The sequence below is a fragment of the Mesocricetus auratus genome, unplaced genomic scaffold, assembly GCF_017639785.1.
Source record: "Mesocricetus auratus isolate SY011 unplaced genomic scaffold, BCM_Maur_2.0 Super-Scaffold_100001, whole genome shotgun sequence".
Lineage (NCBI taxonomy): Eukaryota > Metazoa > Chordata > Mammalia > Rodentia > Cricetidae > Mesocricetus > Mesocricetus auratus.
This window is the reverse complement of record NW_024429187.1, coordinates 3,871,849-3,890,676: the sequence shown is the minus strand read 5'-3', so window position 1 is coordinate 3,890,676 and position 18,828 is coordinate 3,871,849. Positions and strand designations below refer to the sequence as shown.

Here is an 18,828-nt window from a genome sequence, read left to right as displayed (position 1 = left end):
CTTTTAGGATGTAACTTAAGTAAAATTAAACTTTTATGGATCCACATTTTACTCCATAGTGTCAGATTATTCCTTTACATGTAGCAGCTGAGCTTGAATATTTTTCGCATTATTGCTTTCTTCTGATAATAAAGTAGCCCATGGGGCTGGAGAAGTGGCTCAGCTTTCGGAAGTGCTCGCTGCTCTTGTAGAGACTGCAGTTGGGAGCCCAGCTCCTGTATCAGGAAGCTCACCTCCACCTGCAACTCCAGCTCCAGAGAGCCCACTGTCTTCTCCTGGCTTCACACACATGAGCACACACACACACACATGAACACGCACACACATGAGCACACACACACACACATGAACACGCACACACACACACACACATGAACACACACACACACACATGAACACACACACACACACGCATGAACACACACACACGAACACACACACATGAACACACACACACACACATGAACACGCACACACACACACATGAACACACACACACACACACATGAGCACACACACACACACATGAACACACACACACATGAACACACACACACACACACACATGAACACACACACACACACACATGAACACACACACACACACAATTCTTTTCATAAAGCCAACACACTCTAAAGAAGGGTATATTAGTGCCGCTGAAGGGCTGTAATAGTCACAAACCAGGGAGAAAACATTAGAATAACTTTCTTTTCCTTTTGTAGTATTTTCATTGAATCTGCAGAAGTGTATACCATATGTATGCCCATGCCTCCAAAACCAGAAAAGGGCTAGAGCTACAGGAAGTTGTGAGCCATTCACCCAGCATGGATGCTGGGAACTGAACTCGGGTCTTCAAGAGAGTAACCAGCGCTCATTTTAATTTTGTAAGAGATTGTATTTCTTTTTATTTAAAGCGTATGAGTTGCATATGACTGTGAGCTGCCATGTAGGTGCTGGGGATTGAACCTGTGTCTTCTGGGAAAACAGCCAGTGACCTTAACCACTAAGCCATCTCTCCAGTTCCCAACTTTTCACATCAGAACCCAAGAGCCAGGTCTTGTGGCCTACACTTGTGATTCCAGTACTTTGGAGACTGAGAGAGGATACAGAGAGAAAGAAAGGCCAACCTGGGCTACAAATCAAGACCTTGCTGTCAAAATAAAATATAAATAAATAATTTTTAAAATACTCTGACATTCATAATGAGAGAGGCTCGGTTGATTTTAATGGTTTAATAGTCCAGACTCACTGCTGTGGTGCTTCACAACTAGTTAGCATATACAATTAAACTGCATAGTGTGTATACACTGATATAATTTGATATAGACTAATATAGTATTTTTTGAAAAATATCAGAATGAGATGCCTAGGCACAACTACATAACTTCTGAGACCCAGTGTAAAATGGAAATGTGGGTCCTGCATAGAAGCAGATATGCTAGCAGCCCTTTCCAAGAGCACCCTACCTAACCCACGCAGACATGTGACCCAGTTGAGGCTCCACTGTAGACCCGGGAGGCTGGCTGATCCAGGGCACGAGCAGTGAATTCAAGAACTGGCCTATGGAGGAGACTGTGGGAAGCTGGATCAGGCTTGAGTGATGGTTTTAAAACACACAGACACAGACAGACAGACAGACAGACACACACACACACACACACACACACACACACTCAGACTGCACCATGGCCCCTTCCACTTCATTGACCAAACATACATCCAAGACAAAGGCATTGAGAATTTCACAATGATGACCACAGACCATCAAATGTCGAGCACAGGGACCTGGTGAGGAGGGGCTTCTCTTTTACAATGTACAATGTTGATGTCCACAACAAACCAAAGAACAAACAGTCCTTTCTTGACCCATCTGCCCTGTCACAGCCTTTCCTCGTGCAGCAAGTTAGTATCAGTGGGGGAGAATCATGGGGCTCACTCTCACACTCTGGGTTGTTTTTTCTTTTTTCTTTTTTTCTCCTAGTCACAATTCACAATTCCTAGATAAGGACTTGAGTCCCTAAAAGGTGGGACATGTCAGAAAATTCAGCCTGAGACCACAGCAAGAGCATGGCCGGGAGTTGGAAACTGTCAATTCGAAAACCACAGCTGTCATCTTAAAGGGAATAAGAGATAGGTTGGTTATTGTGGATCCATTGGGAGTGACGATGGCCTGGGAACACAGACTTAGGTTACCCCAGATTCCACGTTCCAACGTGAAAGCGGTTCCATGAAGTTTTTATAGGACGAACAAAGTCATAAATCAAGGCAAGTTTCAAACCCATTGGTGGGTAGAGTGAAATGGGGGGAGCTTTTCTATGGGTCCACGATGCTATCTGAGCTTTTGGGTTGGTGGAAGCTAGCAGTATGCTGCATTAGTAGATTCCAGAAGATTTTTATCTATTAGTTACAAGACGTTCCTTCTGCCACAGAAGTGGGCAAGGATGGCCGCTGCGGAGGGCTAGAGCAAGCTGAAGACGAGGCAATTGACCTCTGAACCTGCAACATTCACACCTCTCCACAGTACTGCTGTTCTAATCAGCCAGTCAGTCTCTGCAGACGCAATTCTTCCTGGAGTCTTAGTTCGCACACCCTGGCTGCCTTCTCTGACATCGCACGCCTCGAGTCCTTGTCTTCATCTGTCTGGACCTCGGCTTCCTTACTGTTAAGTTCCTCCTGTGGCGGTGTTGGTTCCCTCACTCCTGTTGGAAGAGTTAGACTAGATTAATGCTCACATTCCCTCCCAGGTCCATCCCTGGGACAGGGCCATTTCTGGCAGAGGACGCATGGCCTCTTGACTGTTTTGTCTTCGTTTTTAATGGACTGGCTGTAATCGATGCATTTCGATTCATCAAAGCCATATCTCAGCCGTTTGTCCTGATGCTGTTAGCGCATAGAAGCCAAAACAAATGAGGTGTGAGTAATCTGGATATGTGTTGGCCAAATGGGCCTCCATGCCCAACAGCAGATGGGTCCATTCTATCACCCTAGATTTTTAATAACGATAATTAATACCTAAGCCAGGTCCTTTTATCTCAGGTGCTCAAAGGGCTTTGTGGCCATTACCCATGCATTTACCTGCCTCAAGCCACCCCAAGGTCAGGAGGCCTCTTCATACAACAAAGAGAGAGGCCTGTGACTAACCCTCAGGTGGGGAAGTGGAGGTCACCAAAATAGTTCACCAGGAAGATTCAGTAGAAACTTCTCCTTTGTCTGCTGCCAGCAATTCCACCACTCACAGGGCTGCTGCGTGGATGGGTTCTTTTTTTTTTTTTAATTGTTGCTTTTTTTTTTTCAGTTTAAATTTAGATAAGAAACAAGGTTGCTTCACAAGTCAGTTCCAGGTCCCTCCCCTCCTCCCGTGCCCTCCCCCCACAACCCCCCATTATCCCCTCATTTCCCCAGGGAGGATGAGGCCCTCCATGGGGGTGTCCATAGTCTGTCATTTCATATAGGGCAGGGCCTAGACCCTTCTCCAAGAGTTCAGGGTGAGAGTGCATCTCTCATTATTGGATGGGAGTCCAAATTCTGTGTGTATACTCGGGATGGGTACTGATCTGCTGCCCAAGGCTCAATAGATTCCCTAGGCCTCCTCACTGACACCCACATTCAGGGGGTCTTGATCAGTCCCATGCTGGATTCCCAGGCGTGGATGGGTTCTTGTGGATGAGCAAACGGTCCCCTGCAGAGCCCAGATTCCCTTACTGTAAGCTTTAGCCTTACAGTTACAGGGGCAATGGTGATGGTGAAAGCAAATGAACCAACCCGGAAGGTTCCTCTCTTAAAGGAGAAATGTCCTCTTTAAAGTTAGGGACACTCTTAAGACAGAAGGGTTTCAGAACGAACCTGTCAAGGGCTTGTTAAAGACCTGAGGTCTCAGCAGGTGGTCTCCAATAAGAAGCACGTGTTGAAAGCCACACTGTGGAAAAAGTATCTTCTCAGAAATACTAGATTCACTCCGATCATCCAACTGCCCACCTGGCAGATGCTCTGTCCACATGGGGCCAAGTGCTGTGGAATAAAGACGAAACTCCTGATGCCCAAGCATCTTAAACCTAATCAAGGAAATGAGGTTCATACCGACAAGTTGACAGGTTTCTCTGTGCAGCCCTGGCTGTCCTGAAACTTGCTCAGTAGACCAGGCTGGCCTCAGAGATCTGCCTGCCTCTGCCTCCCAAGTGCTGGGATTAAAGGCCTGCACTACCCTGCCTGGCTCATGCTGACATATTTCTTATTCACTGTTATTCATTTATTTACTTTATTATTTACTGCTTTACATCTTTACCGACACATTAACTCATAAATTAGGCTCCTCCAAACATTGGGATTTCTTTCATTTCGAACAGAATGTATTCTTAGGTATTGTAGAGTTTGGTAGAAGGTGATCAATGAGGACTGGATTGAGTCAGGAAGGCCAGAAGGTTCCAGGAGATCTGATGAAGCAGACCTTAGAAGAAGAAGGGCTTAGGTGAGGACCAAGGTGCACGGAAATAAAGGTAAAGGCTCCTTCAAAACAGAAGCAGCGTCTAAGACGAGCTGAGTGAATGGGTCTTATTTCCTTTCAAGACTCTGGGGAAACAAACTTGGCTAAAGCATGCAATCTGAAGATCTGGGAGGAATGTGGTCGGATGGAAAAGGTAGAGTTGGGTCCTAGGGTATCTCAAAACCAAATTAGGTGCACTAACGTGGGCTCTTCAGATTGTGTATGGGGAAAGTCTCACAAAGGAAACTGGAGGGTCATTTTGTAGGATTATATAAGTCACCATAGAAAAAATTAAATACATTACTTCAGGATCAGCTGGCGACCTTTAGTTATGAATTCCTTCATCTCTGGACCTAGGAATGTCCAGATGCAATGAGACCCAAAGCAAGTGTGTTAATGAGGCTGAGGAGAGTAAAAATGAGAGACTACAGTCAAAGCCCTGGGAGATAGCAAGAATGGTTTGTCCAGGAGACCATCCACAGTGAGCAGACGGGGTCTCAGACAAAGAAAGAGCAGAGAAAATGGATTTCCCCTAATCTCACAGTTTTATCCACTGTCAGCTATTTGAAGACCTGGGGTGGGTAAAATTGCCCTTCCGTATAAAGTCAAGGTACTTTGTTAAATGGGAGCCCTACAGAATTTTAGAGTTAAAACCAGGGTTTGGGAGAAGCCCCTGAAATAGGGAGCAAGCATCCTCCCCGTAGCTTCCTAAGCACATTAGGAGACAGTCGATTTCCCTAAAGTCACAGCTCTCTGGGCCAAGGCATCTGGGTCAGCAGTAAACGAGGAATAATTGCTCTCACCAAAGGGTTCCATGCAGAAAAGTTGCCGTGAAACTGGACTAGGTGTGTCCTTCTGTCCTTCCGGTTCCTTTTATAGACACTTCTGGAACCTGAGTGAGGGCCTGTAGGTCTTCCGCCCATTTGAGGAGAGATTAAAGCACCCGAAGCTGCCTCCTCCTTACTCACTTGCAGTCACAGCTTCACCACCACTGCAGCCTCGTGGGCTTCCTGAGGAGACACAGAGGAGGTAAGCCGGGGTCCAGGGCCGTGGCGTCAGTGCGAACTGGGATCACCACTCCTTCCAGATGGATTTGGAGTCGCTAAAGGGCAATGAATGAATGGGGCTAGAGGTGTTCAAAAAATGCATTTGTTTATTTTGTTGTTGTTTTATTTTATTGGCATCAACTTGGGGTTGTTTTTCTGGGCCACCTCAATTAAGTCAGGGATTTTAGTCCTAAATATCTGTAAAGTTACTTGAAGGAATCCGACATTTTGCATACTTCTTTTTGATGAACATAACAGGTTGCGTTGGGCTGACTTAAATTAACATGAAAGAAAAGACAGACATTAAAATTGCTGGAGAGCATGAATGGCCCGTCTGTTTTAAGATGGGCATCCGTGACATGGATGGCCCGTCTGTTTTAAGATGGGCATCCGTGACATGGATGGCCCGTCTGTTTTAAGATGGGCATCCGTGACATGGATGGCCCGTCTGTTTTAAGATGGGCATCCGTGTTGGAGATAATCCAATCAATCCCACTAATCAGACAAGAAGATTCTGTTTGCTTTCAAATGCAGTATCTAGAGTCCTCAAGGGAAGAAACATTCTGGTTTCGCTCTGCAGAGATGGAGCTAAGATAGTGTGGAAGGGTGGCATTCCTATGCTTGCAGACTATACTTGTACCTATCAGATCTTTATCTCACCCAGGAAGGTTGGAGTTAGACAAGTTTTAAGAGACAAAGAAAATTTTACTCTCAGCTGGGTGGTAGTGGCACATGCCTTTAATCCCAACACTCAGGAGGCAGAAGCAGGCGAATCTCTGTGAGTTCCAGACTAGCCTGATCTACAAGAGCTAGTTCCAGGACAGCCTCCAAAGCTACAGAGAAACCGCGTCTCAAAAAACAAAAAAATGAAGGAAAGAAAGAAAAGAAAATGTTACTCTCCTGTGTCTGGGTGACTATTTTGGTAAAGCCATTCCCTGCTTATACTCAGGTGTTTTCACTTAGAATGAGGGACAGGACTCCCAACAGTCATTCTCCTGGGTGAATATAAAGTCACGGGTTGTCCTCATCTCTTTCACAGGAGACCAGACATCTGTTCTTGTGAGGTCTACCTTTAAGTCACCATGTATGAGGACTGCGTGAAGTCCACAGAAGACTATTACTTCTTCTGTGACAATGAGGGGCCATGGGGCATTGTTCTGGAGTCGTTGGCGGTGATTGGCATCGTGGTTACCATACTGCTGCTTCTAGCATTTCTCTTCCTCATGCGGAAGGTGCAGGACTGCAGCCAGTGGAACGTGCTTCCCACCCAGTTCCTCTTCCTGCTGAGTGTGCTAGGGCTTTTCGGGCTGGCTTTTGCCTTCATCATCCAGCTCAACCAACGGACCGCTCCCGTTCGCTACTTCCTCTTTGGGGTTCTCTTTGCTATCTGCTTCTCCTGCCTCTTGGCTCATGCCGCCAACCTGGTGAAGCTGGTCCGGGGTAGAGTCTCCTTCTGCTGGACCACAATTCTGTTCATAGCTATTGGTGTCAGCCTGTTGCAGATCATCGTTGCGATAGAGTATGTGACCCTCATCATGACGAGAGGTTTGATGTTCGTGCACATGACACCCTATCAGCTCAATGTGGACTTTGTCTGTCTCCTCATCTATGTCCTCTTTCTCATGGCCCTCACGTTCTTTGTCTCCAAGGCCACCTTCTGTGGCCCCTGTGAGAACTGGAAGCAGCATGGAAGGCTCATCTTTGCCACTGTGCTGGTCTCTATCATCATCTGGGTGGTGTGGATCTCCATGCTCATGAGGGGCAACCCTCAGCTCCAGCAGCAGCCTCAGTGGGACGACGCCGTCATCTGCATTGGCCTGGTCACCAATGCGTGGGTTTTCCTGCTGCTCTACATCATCCCCGAGCTGAGCATCCTCTACAGATCATGCAGGCAGGAGTGTCCTCCGCAAGGCAATGCCTGCCAGGTGCCGGTCTACCAACGCAGCTTCAGGATGGAGAACCAGGAACTCTCCAGAGGTACATCCCGGAGGGCCTGGGGCAGGGAGGGAAGTAGGCAGGCAGAGAAGAACCCAGAGGGATCTCCCTGACAAAGGCCAGACTTTTGGTGAGTCATGTCAAGCACAGAGACAAAGTCTTTCAGAACCAAGTGGAAAGCAGATCTTCCAAAACATAGGCTTTATGTGGAAAGAACAAGATAAAAAGAATTGAAGGCTCTCGGTGGAAAGGTGTGACTGTTGCTGGAGCTTGGCAAAGACAGTCACCCACTCTAAAGTGATAAGCTTGCGTGGCAGCTCGCACAGAGGCAGATACAAGAGGCTCAGGAGTTCAAAGTCATCCTTGGTGACACAGAGTTCGAGACCAGCTTGAACTACATGAATGTCTCAAAACGAATAATAAAACAAATAAATAGAATGAGTTACCCAGACCCCAGGCTAGGAGTGGATCAGGCCATGCTAAGTTCAGACAGGTTGGCTATCAAGCACAAAAGTAGAGTCTGGCAAACACAATTGGCATTTTAAAAGTTTAAGTCTGAAAGTTAGTTTGCCCGGATAAAATGTAAAACTGTGGAACTCGTCACTCATGAGAGTCACAGAGCTCAACTTCTGGGTTCCTATTTTGCCAGTTGTTCACTGTTTCAAAAAAAAAAATCTTTCAAGGCTCCATTACAAAAAGAAATAGGAAAAACCATTGAATCTGAATCTTAAGCAAAAACTCAGATGAGTAATCATTAGTGCAGGAAGCAACTGCTTATGTGACATTTTCTTGATAATTTGTAGGTCACATGTTTATCTATGTATAAATCAAGCCACCTGTCTGTTTTGTTACGGGTTGACATTAACCATGACACCAAAGATGCTTGGTCCACATCAACCTGGAGGAAACAGTGGCTAATTTCAGTAATCTGGATATGTATCAAAACTCATTAATTCCTCTTACGAAACATCTGACATTATCTATAGCCCAGTGTAGTGTATTAATAGATAACTGATTTCTCCCATTTTCTTTCTACTACATCACAAAGATGCTATTTTATATATTGTATGGGACACATCATATTTGCCAGGCTCAAAAACATTTAATATAAGCTTTCCTTTTGAGTGCATCGTACCCTTTCTGAGCTGTTATCTCTAGTTAATTACACATTCATATTAAATCCTGTCCGGATAAATGCATCTATTTGTTCTTTCCAGTTTAGTTGATGGAGAGCTGGGAATTGATGAGATATATCCTTCCTGCAAAATTATGCATTGTTGTGGATGCTTCGTATTGGATCCCTGAGGTTTGGGGGGAGAATTGCAGTCTGTCTTTCTTTAAAATTCCTTCCCTAGTTCCTATCCAAAGATGGGCTAAAGGTTGCTGTTTTCTTTCTGTGTTGTGTGATCCCAAAGACAGAGAAGTTCTAGTAGTACCATGGTATCCCAAAGCATGCTTATTGTGCCCCTTATTTCATGCCCCCCCAAATGTCAGACATGTGTTGACGGTGTTGTAGGGAGGGCACTATCCTGTCTCAAACAAACAAACAAACAAAGATATTTAAAGTGTTTCCAGGTGTGGTATAACAAGCTCATAATGCCAGCACTTGGGCAGCTGAGACAAGAATGTTGTGCCAAAGTTGGTGCCAGCCCGTGCTCCAGGATGAACTCCAGGCCTTGTGAAGACTGTCTCAGAAACAAGGTGCTGTAAGGAGAGCAGTGTTCCATTCTTAATTTGGTCAGAGCTACCCTACTACCCAATCAAGATTAGAAAAATCCATTTCTTGAGCCGGGTGATGGAGGTGCACACTCTTAATCCCATCACTCAGTACTGGGGGGGAGTGCTGCAGAAAATTAGACCTCTGAGTTCAAGGCCAGTCTAGTATACAAAGTGAGTTCCAGGACAGCTAGGACCACAAAAAACAAAGCAAAACAAACAACCTGGGTGATGGCGGCACACGCCTTTAATCCCAGTATTGGGGAGGCAGACACAGGTGGATCTCTGTGAGTATGTGGCCAGCCTGGTCTACAGAGTGAGTTTCAGGACAGCCAGGGCTACAAAGGAAAACCCTGTCTTGAAAAACAAAAAAAAACAACAACAACAAAAGAGAGAGAAGGGAGGGAGGGGGAGGGGGAGGGAGGGGGAGGGAGGGAGGGAGGGGGAGGGAGGGAGGGAGGGCGGAAGAAAGGAAGGAAGGAAGGAAGGGAGGAAGGGAGGAAACTCCATTTTAAACAGGAAATAGTCTGCCGATGGTAGTTATTGTCAGAGTCATTTGATGATACAATAACATCTTGCTTTAAAAATGCAAATCGCCCTCCAAGATTGGGCAGAGTCACTTGAAAACTTAGACCACAGACAAGAATCAGAATGTAAGTCTGGAAAATACAATTATCAAAACATAAAAAGAGTCATTGGAATGCAATAGAAAGTGTAGGGTTACAACGAGGTAGGAAGAAGAGAAAGCAAGTAGGGCAGCAGGTAAGAGCCAGCACGTTGGAAAACCACAAGCATTATCATGGCTCCCGTGGAGGTAGATGGACAGCAAACCCTTGGCCTGCGCAATCTGTGTACTGAAGTGACAGTCCTAGTGTAACCAAACAGATGTGCGGCTGGTGAAAACAGCCATGCCTTGTTCTCGGCATCAGTCGGTCTCCAACATCAACATCCACTAATGAAATGTGTGGGGCACTTGGGGAGGCTCTGTGGAAAACCACAGGGATGATTAAAGGGCTTAGCACCACACCTGTGTGGAAAGGTTAGGACAGTAAAACTGAGATGGTAGTTTTAAGTTTTATGCACCTTTCTCATAGCCAATCTGTCTGTCTCAACTCTATCCTGAAACATGGCGTTTTTGTTCTGGTCCATGAGGCACACCGTGGCCCTGTAACTCGTCTGACTCATGCTGTTTGCAACCATGGCTCCAACGGCATTGTTATTTGATTTACCGCTGGGCTTATAAAACCAGAATTATGCAGCTGAGAGAAAAAGGAGTCAAGGGGTGATTAGCAGAGAATTTCACAAGTGTAAAGACATCTCTATGGGAGGCAGCTGTCCTACTGTTTTCCATCTCCAACTAAAAATGGGGTAAAATGAACTTGAACCAATGCCCGAAGGACCACTACTAAATGGGGAAATCAGAGCTGGCAAAGGATTTGCTGGAACCGATCAGCAAGAGGGATTAGAGACTCCATCCAGTTCCTGGAAGTCTTTACAAAGATTAGGCTTTAAAATCTCTCAGAAGTAGCTTATGGACTTAATTCTAGAACAAGACAACATCTGGATGCAAATGCAATCAGAACATAGCAGATTTACTTATATTGTAAATGCGCTCCTAAAGAACAGTATATTGGGCTGAATAAATGCTCAGTCAATGAAGTACTTAATGTGCAAATGTGAGCCTGCATTTGATGCTCAGAGCCCATATAAAAACCCAGGTGTGGTGGCACACACATTTGTTACTCCAGTAGTGAGGAGGCAGAGGCAGGAAGAGGCTCCCTGCCCAGCCACTCTGACCAAAGGTGAATCTTGGCTCGTGAGAGACCCTGCCTCAAAAATGCATGATGGGCAGAGCTGGGGAGGTGGCTCAGTGGGTAAAGCACGTGTTCCAGAAGTGTGAGGACCATAGTTTAGATCCCCAGCATCCACGAAAGTGCCAGGCAGACATGGCAGCCTCGTTATGCCAGTCTTCACCAGGCAGAGACAGCCGGGAGGTCCCCCCACCCCCTGACACCAACAAGCCGGCTACATAGGTTAGATAGTCCCTGCCTAATATGTAAGGTATAGCAGAGGGGAGCCAGAAGATTCTGTCACCCTCTAACCCTGTGTGTGTGTGTGCATGCACACTCATAAGCATGTGTGTACACACACGATACACATGTAAAATCACCAGGATGAATAGTATCTATGGAATAACAACCAAGGTTGACCTCAGGCCTCCCCACACATGAATGCACACACGTGCAATCTAACATACTTGAGCGTGCACACACAGCTGTACATTGATAGAATTTTCAAACCAGTTGTTCTTCGTAACCCTTTTTTTTGTTTGTTTGTTTGTTTTTTGTTTTTCGAGACAGGGTTTCTCTGTATTGCTTTGGAGGCTGTCCTGGAACTCGCTTGATGGTCCAGGCTTGGTCTCAAACTCACAGAGATCCTCCTGCCTCTGCCTCTCAAGTGCTAGGATTAAAGGCGTGCACTACCAATGCCCGCCCCCCCTTTTTTAAAAAAGATTTATTTATTTATTTATTATATATACAGTGTTTTGCCTGCATGTGTCCCTGCAGGCTAGAAAAGGGCACCAGATCTCGTGGTTGTGAGACACCATGTAGTTGCTGGGAATTGAACTCAGGTCCTCTGGAAGAGCGGCCAGTGCTCTTAACATCTGAATCATCTCTCCAGCCCTTGTTTTGTTTTTTGAGTCAGGGCCTCATGTAGCTCAGGCTAACCTTGAACTCCTGACCCTCCAACTTCTGTCTTTCCAGAGCTTCCCTTGAACCACAAACATATCTTTGTATTGTCACAGCATTTGATTAATATTTTACAAGCTCAACATATTGTTAGGCTCTGGGAATATTATCATAAAGATACCCAAGAATACTGCAAAAATGTCAGTGTATAATTGAAGTAATTAAAATGTATGAGTGAAGAAGCCATTTATAAATTATGTTTGTGCTTAATTAACTAATTTATATGTATCTGGGATGATGGTATCTTAATGCATGCCTCTTTAACTTGATTGGTTGGTGGGCTATGTTGTTTTCTGTTTGGAGTTAGTGGATTTCAGAATGACTGTTCTCCTTAGTTATCACTAACCCACCCCCCTCCTAAGTAATAGCTAGCCCCTTCCCCCCAAATCAAAGGCAACTTAACTAAACCAGTTGTTTCCACTGAGGACTTGAAGAGATCATAAACACAGTAGAATATTAGTAACAGATCTTCTGGGGACAGGACAGTCTCCACTCTAGTTATTACCTGCCTTAGCCATTATAGATTAAATAGAATATTGTTCATATCAGGCTTGCTAAAAGCAAGATCCACCAGCTGGACTGTGGTGGTACACGCCTTTAATCCCAGTACCTTAGCCATTGTAGATTAAATAGAATATTGTTCATATCAGGCTTGCTAAAAGCAAGATCCACCAGCTAGACGGTGGTGGTACATGCCTTTAATCCCAGCACTTGGGAAGCAGAGGCAGATAGAGGTAGATGAGGCCAGCCTGGTCTACAGAGTGAGTTCCAGGACAGGCTCCAAAGCTAGCTACAGAGAGAGCTATCTTGAAAACCTAAATAATAATAATAATAATATGAAACACACAAAAAACAAGACTCACCTGTCTTCAAAGGAGTCGGGTGTGGTGGGCAGGTTTCTGTATGGTGGATGAATGGATATTAGAGCAATGACTTTCAAAAGTATTGGGACAAAGACAAATGATGAGCCTGATAGAGTGAAAATGTCTCAATGAGTATAAAAGAGTGAGCTCAATGAGTCTAAAAGAGTGAGCTATCAGAAAGCTAGTCCTGCAAACAGTGGACCCTTTGGGTTTCCCTACAAGTGTCAGCTTTGCTTGGATATTGTCTTTTTCCATAATTCTTTATTTTGTTGTTTTAAATTGTATTTATTTCGTGTGTGCGTGTGTGTGTGTGTGTGTGTGTGTGTGTGTGTGTGTGTGTTCAACTTTCAGGAGTTGGTTTCTCTCCTTCCACAGTAGGATCTGGGGACCAAACTCAAGTTGGCAGACTTTTATGGCCGAATGTCTTTATCCACTGAGCCATCCCACAAGCCCCTACTTTTTTCTTCTCAAAGGAAACTCAATGGAATGGCCCTAGGTGACAAGTTTTGCTTGCTCTTTTACAGGAAGCTTGCTTTTCTTTCCTGTAACTCTAATATGTTACTGGAATCTGAGAGAGAGAGAGAGAGAGAGAGAGAGAGAGAGAGAGAGAGAGAGAGAGAGAGAGAGAGAGAGAGGGAGGGAGGGAGGGAGGAAGAAAGAGAGAGAGAGAGAGAGAGAGAGAGAGAGAGAGAGAGACACTTCACACTAGTTGGGATTAGAAGGTTCTTCCCGAGAGCTTGGGAACAGGGAACATGGGGAAATCCTAGGAGTCCAGTGGACAGGAAAGGTCAGTGAATGAGTGCGACCTAGAGTTAGGTAGGAGAAAGGAATTCTGGCCTGCTGCTACACAGTAAGGAGTATTGTGTGTAATCTGGTTTGTTTTTAATCTAGTAAAAAAAGAATTCGAGATGTTTTAATCGTAAAGAAATGGCTAAGGAAATATATGTTTCCCTAATTTGTATATTGTGTGATGTATGTACATATGGGAACATTGCATGGTCCTCCTCAATGTACTGCTTAACACTTCTTAGGCACTGGTAAGATGTCTCACTGGGTAAAAGCACTGCTGCCAAGAGTGACCACATGAGTTCACTCCCAGAACCTACCCAGTAAACGGAGGAAACAGACCCCACAAGCTGTGCTCTGACATCCACACTTGTGCACACACTCTCCTATGTCCCACACACACACACACACACACACACACACACACACACACACACACACACAAATAAGTGAAAAATAAAAAAGGGCAAAAATGTTGAGGATATAGCTCAGTGGTACAGTGCTTGCCTAGCATACTAGGAGGATCTGTGTTCAATCCAGCACTATTTAGATATAGAGAAAAACACGGACAAAACAACAAAACACACTACACTCTTTAAATATAGGTAGGGGTAGAGATAGCTCAGCTCTTTTCTTCTTCGGTATTATTATTATTATTATTTGTTGTTGTTGCTGCTGTTGTTCCATTGTAGGTCTCTGGGCTATCCTGCCTCTGGGTCCTGGCTCTCAGGAGTGAGCTCCCTGTCATAGTATGGGTCTCAAGCTAGGCCAGTCATTGGTTGGTCACTCCCATTATGTCTGTACCATCTTTACCCTAGCCACATTTTGGAGGTAGGACAAATTGTAGGTCAGTAGGTTTGTGGCTGGTTTGGTGTCCCAACCCCTCTACTGGAAGCCTTGCCTAGTTACAGGAGGTTCTGAATCCCCTATTGCTAGGAGTTTTAACTGGGGTCATCTTCATAGATTACTGGGAGTTTCCATTGCACTAGGTGATGGTTCAGCTCTTAAGAGCAAACAGTGCTCTTGGCAGAGGGCTGAGGTTCAGTTCCCAGGACCAATGTCAGGTAAAGGATTGGTACCCTCCCCTGGCCTCCGCAGGCACCTGCACTCATATGCATGTACACGCAAGTGCATAATAAATTAAGAATAAAAATCCTAAAACAGAATTATAGTCCCGGAAGAAGTAAGAGAGACAGAAACAGAGGAAAACTAGCATAGAACAGGAAAAGACTGAGCCATGGGTAGGATTTAGATAAGGTTAGGATGAGATCCTCAAAGATCAGAGCATAAGCATAACCAGCTAGCAGGGACAGCAGCGCATGTCACCAGGCAGATGGACTCCCACACCCCTGGCTTGGAGAAACACGGGCTTCCTAACCAAGGTCCCTGAGTTCTAGGACTCAGTGTCTTCACATTTAACTGAAGATTGCGTTGTTACTCCCTGCTTCTCCCTCACGTAGATGCCAAGTCTCACTCAACTCAATTTCCTACCATGAGGTGGCTGAGGGTTTTGTTTAGGGAACTAGGGCTTTGATAAATTTGTGAGAAATAACTAGAAATGGATGTGTTGGGCTATTCTAAAGGGTGAAATTAGTTGCCAAGAGGCTGGGTGCAAAGGAGTCCCGAGATGCTACAAAAATTAAACCAAGGACTCGGTCTGAAGGGAAGACATGCAGTATTCAACTACACAACAGGATTCAACCGCTCTAGAAAATGCCAGTAGGAGGAAGCTGTCAGGGTTAGGCATAACTACACCACCATCAATCATATAGGAAGTAGAACTCACACGCTCTTTCCTTATGTCCCAACCCAAGGGCTCTGCACAGACATCAACATTTGCACCCTCAAGAACCTATAGAACAAGCTGGGTGTTGCGGGTGCACGCCTTTAATCCCAGCACTTGGGGGGCAGAGGCAGACGGATCTCTGTGAGTTCGAGACCAGCCTGGTCTACAAGAGCAAGTTCCAGGACAGCCTCCAAAGCCACAGAGAAACCCTGTCTCGGGGGAAAACAAACAAACAAAAGAACCCATGGAAGATACTTGCTGTCATGATTAGCAAGATTTTCATTTTATTTCCACCAGGAAGCAACATGAACAAATGGTTAAAGGAACTTGGCAGACAGGGAGAGGACACATGTACCTCAAGAAAGAGAAAAGGGAAGTAGGTAACACAGATGGGGTCCCAGGCCGACACCAGGCCGACCTTCTCCAGGGCCTAAACACCAGCACTGCAGCCTCTAAGTGTGACCACTACTGACACAGCCACGTCTGTGAACACCCAAACACAAGCATGGAGTAGGTGTCACTAAACAAATAACTGTGTGAGTGGTTATTCTATGACAATATGTTATTTCCCTAGGGAATTCTCTCTCTCTCTCTCTCTCTCTCTCTCTCTCTCTCTCTCTCTCTCTGTGTGTGTGTGTGTGCGTGTGTGCGTGCGCGCACGCCCTTAGGTACTCCTTTTGTGTTGCTGGAAATCAAACCCAGGACTTCCAATGTTGGGCAAACTGTGGAAATGATTTTTTTTTATTATGTCCAGTTTTAGAATTCGAATCCAATTGAGCTGGGCATGGTAACACCCTCAGGAGGCTGAGACAGGAGGAACATCAAAAGCCTGAGGGCAGTCTAGATTACACAGGATGGTCTAAACCAACCGGGGCTACAGAATAGGTCCCTTCTCAAACAACAACAATAAAAATTAATCCAAACTTATGGAGAAGTCAGCCTGCAGGGACGGTTAAAAGTCTAAGACCCCAGAGGTTACTGTTATTCCAAGACAAAGAACATTCCAGGCCACGATTGGGCCCTTTTCTGGAAAGTTAGGATGGCTCTCCTGCCTTTGCAATTACTACATAGCCACGTGCTTCTCCTGAACACGCGCGCTCTAACCACACACAGCTCCCCTCATAAACGTTTAAAAGGTTCCTTTCGATCTAATTTTTCAAGTGCTGGATGTGGTGGTGCACACCTGCCGGCCGTCTCAGTATTTGGGAGCTGGAGGGAGGAGTCTCCAGAGTTCAGTTAGCTGCATTCTGAGTGTGAAGACAGTCCAGGCCACGTGCTACCCTGTCTCAAAACAACAGATGAGAGAATTAAACAGATGAATGAGCGAACAAACCCTTTGGGTTGTTTTTTTCCAATAGTTGCCACAACCCAAATAGTCCTTTCAAAGCATCAAGAGCACCGAGCCTCCTCCTAGACCCAGTGAGTTCAACACTAACACGGCCCTTCCCTCCTTTGGCTTTCAGCCCGAGACAGTGACGGAGCTGAGGAGGATGTAGCTCTCACTGCACATGGTACTCCCATTCAGCTGCAGGTAAACGTGCTCCTCACCCATCTAGGAAGACACGGCAAACACTCTTTCCTGGAGTCCTCAGGCTCTGCCCAATGATGTACTGACCCTAGGGAAGGCAAGCCAGACCCAAGTCACAGCAGATGGCACAGGCGAGGCCCTCAGTGTAAACCCCGTGAGTCTCCCTCCACACCACCCCCTCAGGGTATCTTTCCCAGGGAGGACCACGTCACGTATCAAGATCTGAGTGATGCTGAGGGGGCTGGCTAAGCTTCGCGCCAGTGGCAATGGAAGGCTGTGAATATGCTTGAGTGTTCAGTCGGGTTTTAGTATCAGCTGTCTAAATCTCTCAACTTCCCCTGATAGCCCAGGCCATCCTGAGAACAGCGCTGGGTCTCATTACCATCTGGAAGCCCAGATGGATGAACCAATTTTAATCCTTTCAGGCAAAAACAGAGGGAGCTCTACTGAGTCGATTGGACATCACACGTCATGCTTGCAACACGATGAGCCGTGGTGGCTCACGGACAGATCCGGAAAGCCCAAAATACCACACTGGGGGAAATCCCCTTGCTTTGTGGGGACCACAAGCAACTGAAATCCAAGAGTAAAAGTCACTCTCCATCACTTGTCCACTGAAGTTTATGAGGCAACTGGTTAAACTCAGCTGTCCTATCTGTAACTGAGAATTTGTGCTCCCTGAATGGCACTTAGACCAGGACATAGTCACATGTCATTTGCCCTAATTAACCTTGGCAGAGGAAGGTGGTGATGAGGAGCTTTTGCCCAATGAGAAATGTTTTTAATCCATTCCTGTAGAGTTTCTTGGATGCTTTTTCATATTCCAGGAATCAGTTATTCCATGGCCTTGACAAAAAAAATCTTATCAATGTCCAACAGTAGAACCTGATATAAATAGATTTGTGTGACGGTTAGTTCCAGTGTCAACTTTACACAGCCTAGAATCACCTAGAAAAAAGAGCCCCAAGGAGGGACTGTCTACCTTAACTTGGCCTATGTTCATATCTGTAGATGACTGTCTTAATTACTTCACATAGTAAGGGAAGATCCAGCCCACTATGGGCAGAACCACTCCCTAAGCAGAGGATCCCAGACCATATAAGAGGAGAAACAGAACTGAGAACAAGTTAGCAGGCAAAGTGAGCATGCATCCGTTTCTCTCTGCCTCTGGCTGTGGGTGTGATGTGACTAGTTGGTTTTGAGTTCCCACCACCGTGACTCCAATCTGGAATAGGCTAAAATAAACCCTTTCTGAGGGCATTTTGTCACAACAACAGGAATAAAACTAGAACAATTTGGAAGGTTTTCTTTTTTTTTAACTAACAAAGATACTAAATGATAGCAAAATGATACTATTTGGCCAGGAAAGTTGCTAATGGCATCCATTCCTTTGCAGACTGCTGATCCCAGCCAGGAGTATCTCATCCCACAAGCTACACTAAGCCCACAGCAAGATGCAGGGTTATAGAGCTCCCAGAAACAGAAGGAGGACAATCTGGAAGGATGCACCCTGCTCCACACAACCCTAGCAGACCCAGGAGAACTCACAGGACACGCTGTCCATGCGGCCTCCGCCCTGTCCTTCCTCTCTGTTCCCCTGCCACTCTTCTGGGCCCGTCCCCTGAAGACCTCCCTGCCCTGCACAATTACAGTCTTGTTGTCACCCTACTTTCCTGTGTCTTCTGCATTTATTTAGCTACTATTTTGTCTTTCTTGGCGATGCTTGGAAGGATTGGTGTCTCTTACTAATGAGGCTGAAATAAACAGTGAAGAAATGGGGGTCATTCTAATGTGACAAAGTACAGAGACTTCAGCAACTTGGAAGGGGACCGTGCCTCTGGTTGTTTTTCAACTGCACTAAGAACCTCACCTAGGAAACGCTACCGTCTTAACGGTGCTTAGCAGTTCGGTTCGAGCCCAGCACAGTGGTACGTGCC

The 18,828-nt window shown here is 45.7% G+C and overlaps 1 protein-coding gene across 2 annotated transcripts; it reads left to right on the top strand.

Moving 5' to 3' along the window:
• Window positions 1-1,740: 1,740 nt before the first annotated feature.
• On the top strand, window positions 1,741-18,559 carry Gprc5d (G protein-coupled receptor class C group 5 member D). Of its 2 annotated transcripts, XM_013115490.3 has the most exons (5): window positions 1,741-2,914; window positions 5,361-5,510; window positions 6,567-7,504; window positions 16,827-16,894; window positions 18,288-18,559. In XM_013115490.3, exons 3-5 carry the CDS (start codon window positions 6,610-6,612, stop codon window positions 18,357-18,359), a joined length of 1,035 nt encoding a protein of 344 aa, XP_012970944.1. In that variant the 5' UTR covers window positions 1,741-2,914; window positions 5,361-5,510; window positions 6,567-6,609; the 3' UTR covers window positions 18,360-18,559. The 2 variants fall into 2 exon arrangements, with proteins under 2 accessions (XP_012970944.1, XP_021084498.1); XM_021228839.2 differs by lacking the exons at window positions 1,741-2,914; window positions 16,827-16,894 and having other exon boundaries at window positions 3,574-5,510.
• Window positions 18,560-18,828: the final 269 nt, after the last annotated feature.

Coding starts and splice junctions, on each gene's coding strand:
- Gprc5d (XM_013115490.3), top strand. CDS start 6,610: ATGTATGAGGACTGCGTGAAGTCCACAGAAGACTATTACTTCTTCTGT. Junction 7,505..16,826: donor GAACCAGGAACTCTCCAGAG/GTACATCCCGGA, acceptor TTTGGCTTTCAG/CCCGAGACAGTGACGGAGCT. Junction 16,895..18,287: donor GTACTCCCATTCAGCTGCAG/GTAAACGTGCTC, acceptor ATTCCTTTGCAG/ACTGCTGATCCCAGCCAGGA.